General features: G+C 33.7%; 3 protein-coding genes across 3 annotated transcripts; 1 reads left to right on the top strand and 2 right to left on the bottom strand.

Moving 5' to 3' along the window:
- Window positions 1-8882: 8882 nt before the first annotated feature.
- Window positions 8883-10446, bottom strand: LOC112800593 (uncharacterized). Its single transcript, XM_025842927.3, has 2 exons — window positions 9317-10446; window positions 8883-9240 (listed from the first exon to the last, which is right to left on the bottom strand). The coding sequence occupies exons 1-2, from the start codon at window positions 9803-9805 to the stop codon at window positions 9187-9189; spliced, it is 543 nt and encodes a 180-aa protein (XP_025698712.1). The 5' UTR covers window positions 9806-10446; the 3' UTR covers window positions 8883-9186.
- A 774-nt stretch (window positions 10447-11220) lies between these two features.
- Window positions 11221-12561, bottom strand: LOC112800592 (calmodulin-like protein 30). Its single transcript, XM_025842926.3, has one exon. The coding sequence runs from the start codon at window positions 11955-11957 to the stop codon at window positions 11439-11441; it is 519 nt and encodes a 172-aa protein (XP_025698711.1). The 5' UTR covers window positions 11958-12561; the 3' UTR covers window positions 11221-11438.
- A 3749-nt stretch (window positions 12562-16310) lies between these two features.
- On the top strand, window positions 16311-18563 carry LOC140184801 (uncharacterized). Its single transcript, XM_072237976.1, has one exon. The coding sequence runs from the start codon at window positions 16311-16313 to the stop codon at window positions 18561-18563; it is 2253 nt and encodes a 750-aa protein (XP_072094077.1).
- The last annotated feature ends 563 nt before the right edge of the window (window positions 18564-19126 follow it).

Here is a 19126-nt window from a genome sequence, read left to right as displayed (position 1 = left end):
CGTAGCTGCGGAGAGCCTATCCTATGGATTCAAGGACTTCGTGTTTGCTCCGTACGGATCCTATTGGAAGTTCATGAAGAAGGTGTGCATGTCGGAGCTCCACCAGCGGCAAAATGCTCCACCAGCTTCTCCACGTGAGGCAGCAAGAGAGGAAGAGGTTCCTTAGCGATTTGGCGAACAACGTGATATCGATGATGACGATGAGGCAGAAGAGTTGTTCTGAAAGGGGAGGAGAAGCGGAGGCACTGAGAAAGGTGGGGGAGGACACGGTGGAGCTGAGCGAGAAGTTCAACGTGTCAGATTTCTTGTGGTTCATGAAGGGTGTTGATATTCCTCAGATCTTCTTGATGATGAGTAGGGGGAATGCGCATTTCGTTCTCCTATAGTTTGGTGGATATTTAGGTGTCGTTTTGATGATTAAAGAGACTGTAAACTACACACTTGATCTTAGCTAAAATTGAACAATTACTAAAATATAAAAAAAACATTCATTTAGTATGAAAAAAAATATCCTAATACTTAACAAAAGAAACATCAAATTATATTTTAGCAAAAATAATTAAATATCTATAAAATTTAAAAAAAATATGAAATTTTTAAAGAAATAGAGACATTTACATTTGCAATACAAAAAAATTCGAAAAATATATAAAAGAACATCCATTTAGTATGAAAAAGAAACATTCCAATACTTAGCAGAAGAAACATCCATATATATTAACTCGTAGAAATTTTGGATTCACCCAAAGGTATTTGGCTGATTTTTGCCTAATACCCTTTTGTTTCCCTAGCATTGCTCTATTTAAAATTATACATTTTTTAGACCTAATTGAGCATGATATAGTTAACCATAAGAATATTTTTCCATAACTACCTTAACCATATAAGAAGAAAAGTCCACCCATATTACTGCTAACAGCACTCATTATTCAATTGTATGCAAATTTCTACTCATCAGTTAGTTTTTTTTAAATACCCACTTAATTCATTCGCAAAAGCATTAACATCAAAGTTCAACGAGTTAATACTCAAAATGACGAAATTTGACCATCAACTCAATTTGACCATCTAATTTTCAATTGACCCTATTTATACACTGAAATTTTAAGGCGTGGCACCCAAATCTCACCACATGCTTCGCCTTTTTCCTCTTATTATCGCCATCACCACCTCCCTTATACCAACACTCTCTCTCCTCCAACAAACAACAATATTCACAACCCACCAACATCCACATATTTCTACGCCATAGTTTTGAAGAGCATAACACCTATACTCATCATTCTTTCATGATTGCAAGTAGACAGCAAACCAATGAATGTGACATCGTTAAAGGCAACATCATGAACCACCATTTGTGAAAAGAGCTGCAATGCTTGCTTACTGTAACCATTCATCGGCATGACGCAAATAACGGCACCCCAAGAAATAACATCCTTATGCATAGTCATGTTGAAAATCTTGAACCCCATTTTCATATAACCACACTAGCATACATGTTGAATAATGCATTCCCAATATTACCATCAATCAAAAGGTTACACCATCCATTGCCCAAAATTCGAAGCACCCTCATCTATTGCACCCATCTTTGTGTTCCTATTAAAAGGGATCTAAAGTGTGGTATTGTGTTTCTTTTTCTTTTTCTATTTCTCTTCAATTTATTAATGTTAGTGATTGTTAATGTTGTTTGTTGGAGAGGGAAGATGTTAGTAGAAGGAAGATGGTGATGGTGATGGTGAGAAAGAGAAGGATCAAATAATAGAAAGACCATTCATAAATGGCGATGAAAATACGTGGGTGTTGGTGGGTTATGAATGTTGTTGTTTGTTGGGGGAGAGAGGGTGTTGGTAGAGGGAAAGTGGTGATGGCGATAGTAAAAGAAAGAAGGATAGGCATGTGATAAGGTTTGGGTGCCATGTCATCATTCTGGTGACAGAGTTGGACGAAAGGGCCAATCTGAGCCATGCCTTAAAATTTCAAGGTATAAATTACATCAATTAAAAATTAGAGGATCAAATTAAGTCGGTGGTCAAATTTCGGAGGTCATTTTGAATATTAACTCAAGTTCAACTCTTCAATTATAATTATGTATTCTAAGTTGGATACCAAATTTTCTAGAAGATATGTCATTCCATAATATTCTTTCAATGACTTGCCATTTGACTCGAGCAACTCTTCAATTTTTGTAAGTGTAATATTTTTTATTTGGACTTTTAACCTTATTAAATCTGTATTTTTTTAATTTAAAATAACATAAATAATTAAAAATTTATTAAATAAGTCTCTGGTAAAAAAAAAATCTGAAATGCATTGTTGAATAATAAATAATTATAAAAATTCATTATTACACACACCAAATATATATATATATATATATATATATATATATATATATATATTACGAAAAAATTTAAAATAAGAAAATTTATATATATAACCAATCGTTGAAACTGCATCTCTGAGTTTGACATGAATGTACCAAAACTGAACTTAAATTGAGAAAATTCAATCTTATTATGTGCTCCCCTTCAAAGATTGGTAGGCAGACGTAGAAAGTATGGAGGGAATGGAACTTGAACTTGGCCTACAAAACTCTGTGGAAACAATTCTTCAATAAAAAATCGAGCTCATCTCAAGAAGACTAACTTCACCTACATTCTATTCGGTTGATCATAATATATGAGTAGATCCAACCATCCTTCAGTAAAACAGAGTTTACTGCTCCTTCGTTTGACGCTTACATCCATGTAATTAGAGCCCGAATTAATGAATACAACTTGAAATGGTATTTGATGAATGTGGTGCATTGCAAACGATTGCGCCAAAAAGATACTCGTAATAGAATAATATATAAAAAAATAATAGAAAGAATATATAAAAAATACTCATAAAAATTATAAATAGTATCTTAAAAGAATCAACTTCAAAAAAAAAATAAAGAACACATTCTTATTTTATGAAGTAGTCAAAGAAAAATAATAAATTAAAAAGAAAATGATTTGACTCTCAGATCTAGGCTCACGAACTATTAAAAAATACTATGTATAGCCTTTATTAGAACAAAAATAATTATATAAATTAGTTATTATTAAGTTAATTTTTTATTATTTACCTTAGACGTCATATATTTGTGGTGATTGAATAAATCATTATCATATCATATACATATTTTTCAAGATTAGAATCATAAATTTTTGTTTTAATTTTTTAAAGTAGATATAATATCAACTTGCCGGAATCGATTAATTTAAAATTATATTACAATGATTGAAAATTAAAATTATTGAGAATTAACATAATTATACATTAAATGCTGATTTGATGTATAATTATAAAAAAATTATTGATAATTAACATAATTATGTATTAAATACTAATTTGATGTATAATAATTAAAAATTAACATAATTAAAGTAATTATTTTAACATTTTATTCATTAACTAATTGAAATTAAATAGACGATGTTTAATAATTATTTTAATATTTAATTATTATTATTATTATTATTATTATTATTATTATTATTATTATTATTATAAATGGATCTCCATTAAAATACTAGTAATATATAATTTTATACACATAGTTATAACATTCGTTTTTGTTAAATATATAACAGTTCTTTATTTTTAATTTATTTTCGTCATCTATAAACTGTAATATATATGTTTATTTTATTGTAGGTTGAATAGATATAAACTAGAATGTGATAAGTCTAATTAAATTTTTTATAATAAAAAAATATATATTAATATTTTTATTAAAAAAATTTATAATTATCTTTTTATACATGATTTCGATAGATGACATAAGGTTTAGTTGACATATAAGAATTAGATATATTTCATATTTTTATATATAATTTTAATTTAATTATATAAAATTATAGATTATATTTATATTATTTAAACTAACTCGTGATGTTTTAATAAATTTTTAAGTTTTATAAATATATTAAATTATTAATAAATCAACCTGAGAATTAAATTTAAATTTGGCTTTACTCAACTTAACTAAACTCACTTCTAATTCTAATGGTGATTGGTGACTGAACGGTGGTTTCACACTCACAACGACGATCATGGTATCCTGGCTTTATTAATTCTTAATTGCATCCATGTTTGAAATTGAAAATGCAAATATTAGCTTTAAAGCGGAATGTACTATTTGGCTATAAAAGATTAACTTTTTACACAAGAGTCCTTAAATTTTTTGTATAAAGCGAATGTTGACATATCTTTCTTTATATATAGAATTTATGATGTATAGATATTCACATAGACACATGATATAATACGATATAAAATACACGAATATATAAATTTTAAAATTTTATTAGACATAGGGACACAACATATATATAAAATATAAAATATTTTTTAGATAAATTATGATAAATTTTTTATATTTTACTGGTATTAAAATATAAAATAATTTTTAACTATTTTTAATGTCTTCTTTTAATTATATAAAAGTATTTAAATTATTTTTTGTTTTAATAAATAATAATATATATTATTTCTAAATTCATTTTAATAATACATATTAAGAATAAGATAGACACGTGATGGTATTTAGATGTGTCAAAATGTGTTTAAAAAAATTTTATTTTTTATTAAGACACGGTTGAACACAACAAATACGCATGTCAAATGAGTGTCAATGAATATCGTGTCAATGAGTATCGTAACCAAAATATGTTTGACATGCGGATAATTCAATGAAATATACTTCGTAGCATAGATTAATTTTATTTTTTATTAAGACACGGTTGAACACAACAAATACGCATGTCAAATGAGTGTCAATGAATATCGTGTCAATGAGTATCGTAACCAAAATATGTTTGACATGCGGATAATTCAATGAAATATACTTCGTAGCATAGAATAATCTAATTTGTATCGCTATTGAAAAATGAAATTTTGGTGAAGAGTGAAGATTATTTTTTTTTTTAGTAAAAAAAACACTAATAAAAGATTTATTATGTGCAATGTACATATTTCTTTTTAAAAAGTAAAAATTTACGCTTTTCACTAAAAAAATTTCTATTTATTTTTTATTTGGTCAAGTGGATTGGACAACCCCCAATCCTAGGTATCACAACTCACCCACACACATTTTAAGGGTTCATAATCAATACTTGGTGCACTCACCAAGATTTGAACCCGGGTGCAGCATATTAAGAGGCACATGGTGTTACCAGTTGAGCTAAGCCTCAGCTGCAAAAAAAAAAAAAAAAAAAATTTCTATTTATCAGAGTTAAAATTGAAAAGTTTCGTAGTCTTTATTAATTTTTTTTTTTGGTGATTAGTCTATGCTAAATTTCTAGTTTGAATAGTTTGAAGGAAAAGGTTTTGGAAAAGTTTCTTTCCCATTTTTGGTCATAATTTTTGGTAAAAGTTTAAAACTGTGTTTGGTCAGATCGAGGAAGCTAATTGATTGAAAAGCCCAGAAAAAAAGAGAATAACACAAAGGCCACAGCTGGGAATCATGGTAGTGGATATCTGATGAAGTGGTCCATCTTTATCTCAGACCAGAATAACTGTAACTAACAGGGGTCCATCCATAATGTTTTGCTCTGTTTTGGTCCCATGTCTACTTTCTAGGCCCTTCAGTTTGTAAATACTAAATACACAGTCCCTCACTTCGTCCTACAATGATTTAATTTGGAAGAGATCGATTACAATGATAATATGAGATAAAAGAAGAGAATCATATTTAGCGAGAGGGATTAATACCTCTAATTGGGATTGACCCTATTATTCAATGCAAGTTTCATTCTAAGGTAATCAACTAGTTAAGGTTATGGGTGTTCAAAAAAATTTGCTAAGTAAACAAGCTGAACTGATTTTTAAGTATATATATATATATATATATATAGTGTTCTGAGAGTTATCTGAAATTGGGTTATTTTGGGTCTAAATGTAAGATCCAGACTTTTTTTATGACAACGTCCGACGTCAATTGTTATTCTTGTGAAGAGGTAGTAGGTGGTACTTGTAAGAGACTTCGACACTTAAATTAGCAATGATTTTAAATAAGTTTTTAATAGATTGAGTTCGAAATATACTAAAGATGTGAAAATAATTTTATAGATATAGATGTAGATGTAGATGTAGATGTAGAATTAAAATTAGGTAGATGTTGAAACTTTACTTAATTTAGATTTAGTTTTATTTTAGGACAAGGTATGAATATATATATTACTAAAAGTCAGTTTTAATTTGGTTGGTTTAAAATCAAACAAAATTAATTTCACTAAACAATATTTTTTTTTCTAAATCGTGCTTGCCGCCAGTTAAAACTAGTTATTTATATATAAATCGGTTGAATTCAGTAAACTAGTTTAAAATGATTTTTAAAAGGCATATATTACAAAAAATAAACCCTCTATCAGCTTATAAGTCACAAAATCCTCTATTAGATGACAATTCGAAGCATTCTTTTTTAAATACTTTTATGGAGAGGGTATACCTAAATATCTTTTTGTGTACTTTTAGTCAGAATTTCTTTAAATATATCCTCGAATTCATTCGAGATGTAAGTAAAACTCAGATTGGGGAAGAATATGGTCCGTCGTGTGGGCCTCCCGCTGAGGCCCGCTATGCCAAAAGCGAGAAAAATCACATCCATCTCTTTCTTTTTTTTTTTTCGCCCCCGTATGGCGACATGCGGCAAAAAATTAAAATTGATTTATTTTTGTGAATTAGTTTACACATAATTTTTTTTTTGTGACTACACATATGTTAGTTTAAAACCAGGCTTTTATGTAGAAAAATAGTTTGGTACAACCATTTAAAATAGTTTGTTGAATATCAGTCCAATTTATGAAAACTAGACCAAAAGCACCCTTACATCATTATCAATGAGTGAAGAATTTTAAGTGAGTTATTTCATTTCAGCTCCACATTTTCTTCCCTTTGTGAAAAATTTAGCAGAGCAATTCAGATATTGAGTCTTTTACTGTTTTTGGAATTTGGAAAAATCTGATGATTATTAGTAACGATATTAAAATTAAACCCTAGGATGTTGTTTTTTTTGAAAGTTGAAGCAGGCTAGATTCATGGGCTTATATATGTATGGAAGAACCAACGATGGCCCATAACAACCAAGATTTAGATTTGCTCTTGAAAGAATCAGTTATGGGTTTTTTATTGGGCTTACATACATTTCTCTTTGTCGTACAGATTTTCACGGTCACAGAAAAAAAACCGTAGTATAAAACCACGTATAAATAATTAAGTTTCAATTATGGATGGATGACCAAAAACAAATGCAATTATGGATAGATGGTTTTTCCCATCAAAAAGGAAAATATGCCGAAGGTTTTTACGGTAAAGGATCTCTATATCGGCGAATTGAGGAGGAAGCAAAATATGTTGAGAATTGAGATGATTAACTTTGAAGATAAACTTTTTAGGGGAAAAAAATTCATTGAGAGATCCCAGGTGAATATTGTTAACTTTCTTTACAAATACTGAAATGAAACGATATTTTGGCGCTATCATGAAAACTTGCTATATTACGGTTTTTTTTTTGGTTTAAATTAATAAAATATAATACTCAAAGTGATACGTTCCCAAAGTATAATATGTAAATCAATTACGATTTTAAATATCCATTACATATTTCAAGTACACACTACACAGACTAAAAAACATTAAAAAAAAAAAAAGAATAGTTGCAGCTAGAATATGTTACAACTACGTAGTTGTACTTAATGATTTTTTCGGCTTGTGTACTGTAATGAATATTTAATATCGTAATTTATATTGTTAGAAACAAGAGACTAAACTAGAGAAAGGATTTGTGTATTATTGACTGTATTCAAATTGTCTACTTAAATTGTTTAGAATGATACAATATGAAAGGATATTTATAGGTACTAAGAGAATCGTAATAATAAGGACGTACTATAATAAATATTTAGATGTACTAAATAATATTAATTGATCCTAATTGATTCTAATAATACTCTAAGTCTCTAACATATATATATATTATTGACCAATAAATTACTGTATGAACAAAATAGAATTTAAATTTTTAACACTTATTTTAGCGCGAACCCAAGTTGATTAAATTCCTATATTACTAGTTTCAAGAAATCTCGCGTGAAATGCCAAAATTCAGAAAATCGTTGAAATAGGATCCGATTATATGATGTTGTGTTGTAATTTTAAGAGTTGCATCATTGTGTGGGTGTTTTTTTTTTTCCCGGGGTTGGTTTTACATCTCAATGTAACTGTTGACAATTTTCACTCTTCACTCTAAAAATGCTACATGAACAATTAATTTATATACAACTATAAATAATTATTGTATTGGAATAATCTTTAAAATATATTAAAGTTAATTATTTTAAGCAAAATACATATATCTGTAGTATATGTGAAATTAGAAATTACATTAAGATATAATTTTCCCCTTATGCCGACAGGTAATAAACAAAACAAACAAATAGCATAGTGTAATCGAACAAAACAAGAAAAGAAATAATAATAATAATGATCTCTGCCACAGCCTGGGAGTGTGACTTTGATCCCAATATGAATTCCATTACATGAAGATTAGATTAATTAAATATCACAAGAAAAAATGTATACTAATTACAGCTAGCTAGTTAGGGAAATGTATACTCAGAGTCAGATCTCCCTCCGTTCCTCACAAGAGATCTGAAAATAAGAGAAGAGGCAAGAAGCCAAAGCCAACTTTATTGAACCTTTTTTGCCAATAAAGAAGGCATACACTCTGTTCTTTACATAAAGCAATTTATTAACTAGTCACAAATCTTTAAATAGAGCTTAGATCTAGAATAGATTAGTCGTTAGGCTGCTAGAGTGGAGGATACAGTAAAAAAAAAAAGAAATGATAGTGAAAAGAAGAATGACATGTTTGTGTTTTGGAATTAATAACAATGAGTCAAATAAGAGTAGCACGTAGATGTTGAAATGCATGAAGAAAAAGATTAGAAAAGCAGATTAAATTTGTACAGGCAACACCCGAAATCCTAATAATCCCTACGAAATGAACATAAATCGTTACAACAAGGCAAAATCCTACCACATTAAGGCAAGGAACAAAAACAACAAGGACAAAAAAATTGGTCCATTAATTCCTCTACAAATTCAAGCAGCACCTTAATTAATTAAACTTAAGAAGCTTCCTTCCTAGCCGTTTTAAATCCCAATCTCCAAATCACTGCAGCTTGAGTCTCCCTCATTCATCACATCCTGTATAAAAAGCAAAAGTCAGATGAAGTAAAATAATTGAATGCGCTAAGAAAGTGATTCATTAATATAATTAAACCTGAGAAGCGAGATTAATTGATGGTGATCCCTGATTGAGCAATAATGAGGGAGTTGTAGGTTCAGGCTTGTCAGCTTTCTTACTAGAAGCAATGTGGGTTTTTCTGAGACCCAGAAAGGCCTTCCACCTTGTTGAAGAAGAAGACTTTGGAGGTCTGAGTGAGAAAGCAGAAGAAGAAGCATCGTCATCATGATGAAGAAGAAGCTCCTCCCTGAGAGTGGTGGGGGATCTATGAGTAAGAGGCTTGTTGTCCTTGTACGGCAACAACCTGCCCTTGAAGAAGAGCTCGTCAGCGCTCATCATTGAGTAGTTGGTGACTGAGAACTCGAAGTCCGAGGAAGCAGGAGGAGCTTCATCTGTTCTTTCTTGCTGCTTCAAGGGTTGTTGGATATCTACGAAGTCGTTTGAGAAGGAGATTCTGGGGCTCATTGGGGCGCCGCATGGATGGTGGTGGTGGTGATCGGAGTTGTACATTTCTAAGCATGCCATGAGATTTCAGAACAACATGTATCTAAAGGCTTAAAAGAAGCCTAATAAATTCTACTTTCTCTTCTCACTGTTACAACCCCACTTTGTATTTATACATGTATGTACATTCCTCACACCTTCCTTTTCTTTTTTGTCATGACATGGATTTGGACACAAGTGAAGTGGATCAAACACAAAGTCTTTCTTACCATTTTACCCTACGGACATTGTGATTAGATTGTAATTGTAATAATTAATAGGAGTAGTGGTGGTGGTGGTGGCAGGGGGCAGTGCATGCATGCCACAACAACAGGTCTGCTTGATTAGTTGACCAGACCCCCTCTTTGACTGCAAAAGTATGCGCTGGCGACACTGACCCATCAAAACTAACCACGTGACCCCCCCAAATTGCAAGGTATCACGTGCCACGATCCATTCACTAGTGTACTTAAAATAATAATAATAACTTGCAGCCAAAGGACATGGTTGTCACTCACGTGCTTCAACTCTTTTCAAGTGGTTAGCCTAATGGGGTAATGCCACGTGGTTCATTCCGAGCATTCTAATATGGACCAGTCAAACCCCCAATCCGCAACTTCACTTGCTTTTGGTCTCCTATCTTGTTAGCACTTCCCTCCATTTTCATCTTAATTACTTTCCCAATGCCAGATCACTTCATTGTTAGATTAACTAGTTTTACTTGGATGTCTATGACTATGCAAATTTGGAGTGGTAGCTGTAACTTACTGTTTCATTGCCATCACTGATAATATGTAAGTAAATAAAAGACAAGTGTATGATGTTGATTGATTGATTGATTGATTGTGATGCCAATTGTTTTCTTCATGTGAGACACACATGGACCTACACCTTATAAATAAACATATTCCAAATTCAAACTGCTTGTGACTTGTGTTTTTCACTTTTTCTTTTTCAATATAAACTAACATCTTAATTCAAATCTTTCATTTATCTCTCTAAGTAGAATAGAAAACATAGGATGGAGATATAATTAAGTAGAACAAGCAACACAACGAGTCTCTATCTATCAAGAATAGGTGCGTCTTTCTACTGTTTGGAATTTATGGGAAAGTGGGAAACATGAATGAGATAGATTTTGTAGGCTTGTAGTGGACGGGTGCCTTTGGATTTACTCTAGTATTTCAATTTCAACGGTATACTTCCACTACTTGAATATATATAGTAAAATTTAAAATCAAAGTTTGGAGTTTTGTGTAAGATATTGCTCAGGTAAAACATGAGTCCGCATAGTGGAGACCTTTGGAGAAAGCCAAGAGACAAGAATGAAGAAGAACAGAAGTAACCAAATTATAAATAATTAACTAGAAAATGAATTCCTGAAAGCACGTGTATGTAGTGGCAGTGTCCAAGAAACCCAGCAGAGCAAATATAATGAAAATGCAGAATCTGTGTGCTTTAAATGTTAATTGATAGTGTTTATTATCTTGATGTCTCCGTATACACGGATTGTACATGGATAGAATAAAGCGGAAGAAGAAGCGATGTACATGCTTTCAAATTTCGAAATTCACACGGGCAGCTGTAAACAGATAATAACAATTATGCACCATTCTCATCTTGTACATTATTATAATATCAATTGGGCCAAACAGAGATGGATCGGCCCGGCCCATTAAGCTTCATTGTTAGTGGTGGTCATCATGGTGATGAACTCATTAAAGTCAATAAAACCATCGCCATTACCATCAACACCCTTCACCATCTTCCTACAAGCACTCAGGCTGCAACCCTCGCCAAGCCTCTTCAGAACCTGTGACAGCTCCTCAGCACTGATCTTCCCATCGCCATTCAAGTCGAACACCTCGAAAGCCTTCTTCATCTCTGCTTCCTTCATGCTACCTTCACCAAACATCTCCATCAACTCATTCAACTCAATGAATCCGTCTCCATCTTTGTCCATCAATTCGAATGCCTTCGCCGCCTCACCATCACTCATTCCTCTATCCAAGGCCTTTGCAGCAGCTTTGTACTCTTGGACTGATATCTTTCCATCTTTGTTGCTGTCGAATTTCTCGAACACCCATTTCATTTCCTCTGCTTTTGGCCTCAAACTCCCTCTTCTTGATGTAAAGCTGTTCTTATTTGGAGATGATAGCCTAGAATTAGACTTAAGGAAACTAAACTTGGACATTTTTCTACTTGGATACAAAATAATGTATATTTTTCTTCTTCGCGTTATGATTGCTACAACATGGTAAGTCTAGCTTATATAGATACATAAAGTGATATATAGAATAACTCTCGAGTTTAAACTAAAGTTTAGAATATACTTTTGACCTACATTCCTTACGCGTTGTTAGTAATTGGCTTCCCTGATTATTAAGTTTGGTAAGATTCCAAGAATTTTATTCTGGTTATTATTTGATGAGTATGTGGTTCAAGTTAAATTGCATCTCATATCTGTGGACAACACTACCTTCCATCTTGCTTTATGAAACCGTGTGTTCAACACTACTCAAACTGAATCCTATTCTTCCGTCACTTGCAATTATGTTATTAGGACAACAGCACTGAACCTGTGTTTTACACCAATCTTAACCAATTTTATAAAATATAATATTTAACTTGCCCATGGTTTATCAAAATATTATCGTCCACATAAAAAAATATGCATCTAACCAGTGATGAGTGAGGTCCACGTGCATCATTTTCTTTTTGATGTACTTGAAAGTCACACAAACTAATACGAAGAGATAAGATGCATGGGAATTAACTTTCTTGAACTCATTCAATTTTATGGTACGCCTTCTTGTTGAGTTATTGAATGTGTTACATATATACCATACTGGAAGATGTTTCTGAAAATTGTAACGGTACAAGAATGTTAGAAGAATATGAGGTGGCCTTTGGAAGAAACCGCACTGATTGGAGGGGTCTTTCTAACATTTCTATTACTTTACTAATTACATGGCCGACTCGTTGGGATTGTTTGAATGCACCAAAGACTCACCATGATCATCTTCTTTAATATCTCAGCATCTTCTTCGATGATTAAAGAATAACTTGAATGAATGTTATCTCAACTACTATGTGATTTTCTGCACTCATGATTTCTTCCTCTAATTATTTCGAGAATTAACATATCATAACTATGAGGTAATTATTCAAATAAAGATGACAAACTTTTTTTAACCTAGATGTTTTATTCAAAAGTGTGATTTATTTATTTAATTACATTTTAAATAAAGACAACACTTTTATAAATATCAAAATCTAACCATATAATTCATCATTCAAGAATCAAAAGGAAATATTTTCACATGAAGACAATTATAAAGTCTTGATTGTAATATCCACCTAACTATAAAACATCATATTTGTGAGAAACTCCACCATATCTTCGAGTTAAAACTTTTGAAGCAATGCATCCGATAGTTCCTCTAGCACCCAATAAAAATATTATGCTCTCTTTTCTTTTGCATAATTTAACTAGTACATAATCAAAAATTTTTTGGACAAAACTCTTCATCTAAAATTAAAGAGTATTTTGAAGTTTGATTTAGAGATGAACAATTCTTATACTACATCCTCGATACAAGTATTCTAATTCTTAAGCAAAACCAATTGTGATTTTATATAATATTTTCAAATCCAAACAATAATTGGTTCATTTAGAACAACTTCAATGGGCAGGATGTTGAGGTCCTATTTATGGCAAAAGCAGGAAGAAACCGTTGGAGGAGAGAAGAAATGAGTTTTCGCACGGGTCTTAAGGTGAGAGAATCCTTTTAAACAGGGACTCCAATTAACTAATAATAACTTGTTATTTGGCAAGTTATTATAAAAAAAAAAATATAAAATCTGAAATAATTAAATAATTATATTAAATAATTAAATAGCCAATGAGTAATAACTCAAATGGTATAGTCTTCTCATACTCAATTAAGAAGTTACGGGTTCGAGTTTTCTATCTTTGGTAAAAAAAATAATTATAATAAATAATTATATTTTTATTTAGTTAATAATTTATATTAATTATTTAAATAATAATTAATTAAATAATTAAATCATAATTAATTTATTAATAATTTTAAAAATTAATTAGATTAAATAGTTAAATTTTTATTTAATTAATAATTTATATTAATTATTTATATCATAATTAATGTTGAATATTATTTATATTATTATATTAAATTATAATTAATTAAATTTACTTACATTAAAAAATAAATTTAATTTTTACACTTTACAAAATAATTTTTAGTTGGGTTGGTTATTTTTATTTTTAAAATTTAAAATACTAACAACATTATTAAAATTAGTAGTTGTAAACACAAAACTATAAATTAGTGTAATTTTGAATTATATATTGTGTATTATTGTTATATATAAATTTATTTAATATTAATATCTTTTAATAGTGAATTATTTTTAAATTTATAAATTTAAATAATATTATTAAAAAAAATCAATTACATTAATTTTAAGTATTTTAATAAACTAATTAAGTGAAACCACAATAAGGACTAAAGTTAATTTCTCCTAATGAAAAAGAGAAAGATACTTTGAGTTTTTATTTAATGTTTACGATATGTGAGCCATAAATAAGGACTCATAAATTTTCTATTAAAGATAATCTTATCACTTTTACGGTTTTACCCCAATAAGACGACCATGTATAAGGTTCCTTTGTACACAGTTCCAAATCCTCCTTGCCCTAATTTATGTTGGAATGATTTAATCATTTTTCTAACTTAACTTCTGAATAGCTATACTATTTTAGTGCCAAAAAGCTATATTTTTTCATGAAATCCTCCTCGTCATTGTGATTGAAAAAGGTTCTTACTTTCTCGAAGTAAAGTTTTCTTATTAAATTAAGACACCTTTTTCCATTATAAATAATCACAATAATTATTACAAATCTAATACATGTCGCCATTGCCAGTGCACCTACACATATGTACAAAAAAATATATAATTTTCTAAGAAAATTATACATATATATGATGAAATTAGGGCTAGTGCAACGAAATTCTTATGAAAATACCTGCTATTCTCCAAGGAATTGAGAACTTTGAAGCAAAGGATTATTGGTGATATTCAGCTTCAGTTTTGATGGAAATATAGGAACCTCTCTAGATAGGTTGTTATAAGACAAGTCTAGAAACTCTAGGAGAAGCAATGTTGTGAAGCTCTTAGGTATTGAACCCCTCAAATTATTTCCACTTAAATTCAAATTCTTCGAATCACTTAAATTAGCAAACGAAGGAGGGATAACTCCCGTTAAACCTTGCCTTGACAAATTCACAGCAACAACGACGTTCCCTTGTTGGCACACAATGAAACTCCAATCTTGGCAATCAGTGTTGTCCCGTCTCCATGAACTGGCCAACTGAATTGGATTCCCAAATGCTCGTGCAATCTCAAGCAAAACCATCTAGTCACAGAGTCCAGATTGTGGACACAACCTGTTGATTGATTGGAAAGTGAGGTTCACATGCATTCCAAACGTTGGTAATGGACCCGTTGGCACGTTGTTCTCCAAAGAAAGTTGATTCAACCGGGGTAGAGCCGCCAAAAAAGATGGAACCGTACCGGTTAAGAAATTGTTGTGAAGCCTCAATTCAGTCAGTTAGGTCAGGAAGGTGCCCTGTGAAATTGTTATGTTGGAGTCGCACCTCCTTCAAGTGGATCATGTTGGAGAGCACATCTATGGAGCCTGAGAAGCCTGATTTCTGGCTGTCAAGGGTAAAATCTACATTCCAGTTTGTGCTAAAGAGTTGGGGATTTCCCCAGGAGGTTGTTATAGAAAGAAGCAATTCTCGCAATCTGGGGAAGGACATGAATATATCTGGCAAGGTGGAGTACGAGTTAGTGGCGCGATCACTGTCACTCTTTAGGCCGGTTGAAGAATATCTCTTTATACAAAATACTATTTGATGTGTACCACGCAATAATCGGCTGCTAAGTACAGCTGTTAACCGACCTTAAAGATCGGAAACAACTAAAACAGAACGAACAGATTCTATCTCCCAAAAAGCTATCTCCTTAACTAAGCAAGACACTCAATCACGTCTCTACACTTCAGAGATATCCCTAACAGCACCAACCAGGAATATCGGAACTAATTAAGCCCACTACCAAGCCGGAAACGCCTATAAAACTAACCCCTCGAATTCATCAAGGGGGCAGGTTCTAGATTAACTTCTAGTCATTTACTCTTTATTCACTAATTATCCACTCACTAACTTGAGCGTCGGAGTGCTTTGTGCAGGTACTCCCCCCGCCGTGTTTCAGAAGACCGAGGTCACACTCGCATCCACACTTGGACAGCATATAGTTCAACCACGTACCCCAGTGTTCGTCCAAAGGATCATTGTTCTCGGTCATCACCAACGGAACATTTGGCGCCCACCGTGGGGCCCGAAAAGTTAACCCCATATTATCACCACTTTCTTTTCCTTTATTTTTTCTCCTCTATGCAGGATTCACCAAGCTCATGGCCGACAACGGAGTTCAAATGCCCAGTCAGGCCGAACTAATGGCCCAGATGGCCGTACTGCAAGCGGAAGTCAAGAGACTAGCCGAGCTATCAACCCAGAACAACAAACATGAGGAAGGCAACTCCAAGGGCTCAACTCAAGGAGGGGCCGAACTCATAGGTGTCAACCCCCCCAAGGAGAAGCTGACCTTGGACAACCCATTTTCTGAGGAAATCACGAACTTCCAAATGCTAAAGCATTTCACACTTCCCTCCTCTCTTGAGCCATATAAGGGGATTGGTGACCCCCGGGCTCACATTAAGAAATTTCAATCTATGATGTTTTTTAACGGACCTAATAATGATCCTGTGCTTTGCAGAGCTTTCCCTACTTATCTAGACGGGGCTGCCCTACTTTGGTTTTCAAAATTGTCGGCAGGATCAATTGCCTCCTTCGAAGACCTGGCTAGGTCATTTATCGACTATTTTGCAGCAGCTCGGATCTATGTACATGGATCAGACTATCTAAGCACCATCCGCCAGGGCCCGCAGGAAAGTTTAAAAGATTACATGACAAGGTTCACAGACGCCACCATGGAAATACCCGACTTAAATCCTGCCGTCCACCTACATGCTCTTAAAGCCGGACTCAGGCCCGGAAAATTCAGAGAAATAATCGCGGTTACCAAGCCAAAAACACTGGACGAATTCCGAGAAAGGGCAGCCGGACAAATGGAGATCGAAGAACTTCGAGAGGCCGACAAATCCGAAAGGAGACCAAGAAAAGAGGACGACAGGCCCTCCAGATCGGCGAACGCCAGAGACCTCGGTAAGCCATTCAAGCTTACTCCAAAATTCGATAACTACACCAGATTCAATACGAAGAGAGAGAAGATAATCAAGGAGATACTCAACGCCAAGATTATAAAGCCGCCAACCCGAGCAGGGAGCTATCAAGATCAGCGATTCGTTGACAAGAGCAAGCACTGTGCCTTCCACCAGAAATATGGTCATACAACGGACGAATGCGTGATAGCCAAAGATCTCTTGGAAAGATTAGCACGACAGGGCCTCTTGGACAAATACATCGAGGGCCGAAAACACAGGGAAAGTAACAAAGAAGAACATCATCAAACCTCGGCCGGCAAAGAAACCAACAAATGGTTGAACAACAATCCACCTAAGGGGATAATAAACTGCATATCTGGAGGATTCGCCGGCGGCGGCGAAACAAGCTCGGCACGAAAGCGGAGCTACCGTGCGATGTTAGCAATCGAAGGAACGACACTACCAAACAACAAAGATATCCAGGATTTAGAAATCACTTTTGACCAAGCTGATATATGCTCGGCCGCTCCTCACACAGACGACCCAGTAGTAATTTCCATTCAAACAGGTGACCTTCTGGTAAGAAAAGTCCTTTTGGATCCAGGTAGTAGTGCCGATGTTCTTTTCCATTCTACTTTCTTGAAAATGAATCTATCTGAAAAACTAATACAGCCCTCATCCGGAGAATTAGTAGGATTCTCTGGCGAGAGAGTACCAATCAAAGGGTACATATGGCTAAGGACGACGATGGGAAACAACCCATTATCAAAAACCTTAGACATACAATACCTGATAGTTGACTGCCCCAGTCCCTACAATATTATCCTCGGACGACCTGCTCTGAATATGTTTAGGGCAGTCGTATCTACTTACCATCTATGTGTTAAGTTTCAGGCGCAGGATAACAAGATAGCGACGATACACTCTGATCGACAACAAGCTCGGCAATGCTACAACGCCAGCTTAAAAAGATCGGACGTAAACCGGAAACAAGGGGAGGTCCATTCAATAAATGGCTCGGAAATCTTGTCTTTGGCCGAGCTCGACCCTCGAGGGGATGCGTTGGAAAGACCTCAGCCGGCAGATGAGCTACACGAAATCCAGCTAACAAAGGTGCCGGGACAGGTAACTTACATCGGCCAAGCACTAAGAGGTCAGCAAAGATCGGAGCTGATCAAATTATTACAAGACAACGCCGACTTATTCGCTTGGACCCCGGCGGATATGCCTGGCATTAGCCCAGATATCATCTGCCACAGGCTAGCCACGAACAAGACAAGCCGACCTATAGCCCAGAAGAAGCGAAACCTCGGCAACGAGAAATCAAAGGCAGCCTTAGAAGAAACAGAGAAACTCCTCAAAGCTAACTTCATTAAGGAAATCCGCTTCACCACATGGCTCTCAAACGTGGTAATGGTAAGGAAAAATTCAGGTAAAGTGGCGCATGTGCGTCGACTTTTCAGATTTGAACAAAGCATGTCCTAAAGACGCTTACCCCCTACCATGCATTGATAAACTTGTGGACAACGCCTCAGGTTTTAACAGCTTGAGCTTCATGGATGCATACTCTGGGTACAACCAGATTCTAATGCACCCAAAAAGACCAAAGCAAAACAGCATTTATAACTGAACATGGTAATTTCTGTTATAGAGTTATGCCGTTTGGCCTAAAGAATGCAGGTGTAACCTACCAGCGTCTGATGGACAAAGTATTCCGACACCAAATAGGTCGGAACATCGAAATCTATGTGGACGATATGGTCGCCAAGTCAACTAAAGATCGGTCACACTGCGACGACCTCAAGGAAATATTTGAACAAATCCGGGCATACAATATGAGATTGAATCCAGAGAAATGCGCCTTTGGAGTACAAGGAGGAAAGTTCCTAGGCTTCATGCTAACTTCCAGAGGAATCGAAGCAAACCCTGAGAAATGCAAGGCTATACTCAACATGACAAGCCCCAAGACAATAAAGGAAGTACAGCAACTAGCAGGAAGGATAGCCGCCCTCTCCCGATTCTTACCCGCGATATCAACTCGGTCACAT

The sequence above is a fragment of the Arachis hypogaea genome, chromosome 5 (genome assembly GCF_003086295.3).
Source record: "Arachis hypogaea cultivar Tifrunner chromosome 5, arahy.Tifrunner.gnm2.J5K5, whole genome shotgun sequence".
Taxonomy (NCBI): Eukaryota; Viridiplantae; Streptophyta; class Magnoliopsida; order Fabales; family Fabaceae; genus Arachis; species Arachis hypogaea.
This window is presented reverse-complemented; position numbering and strand designations above follow the sequence as displayed.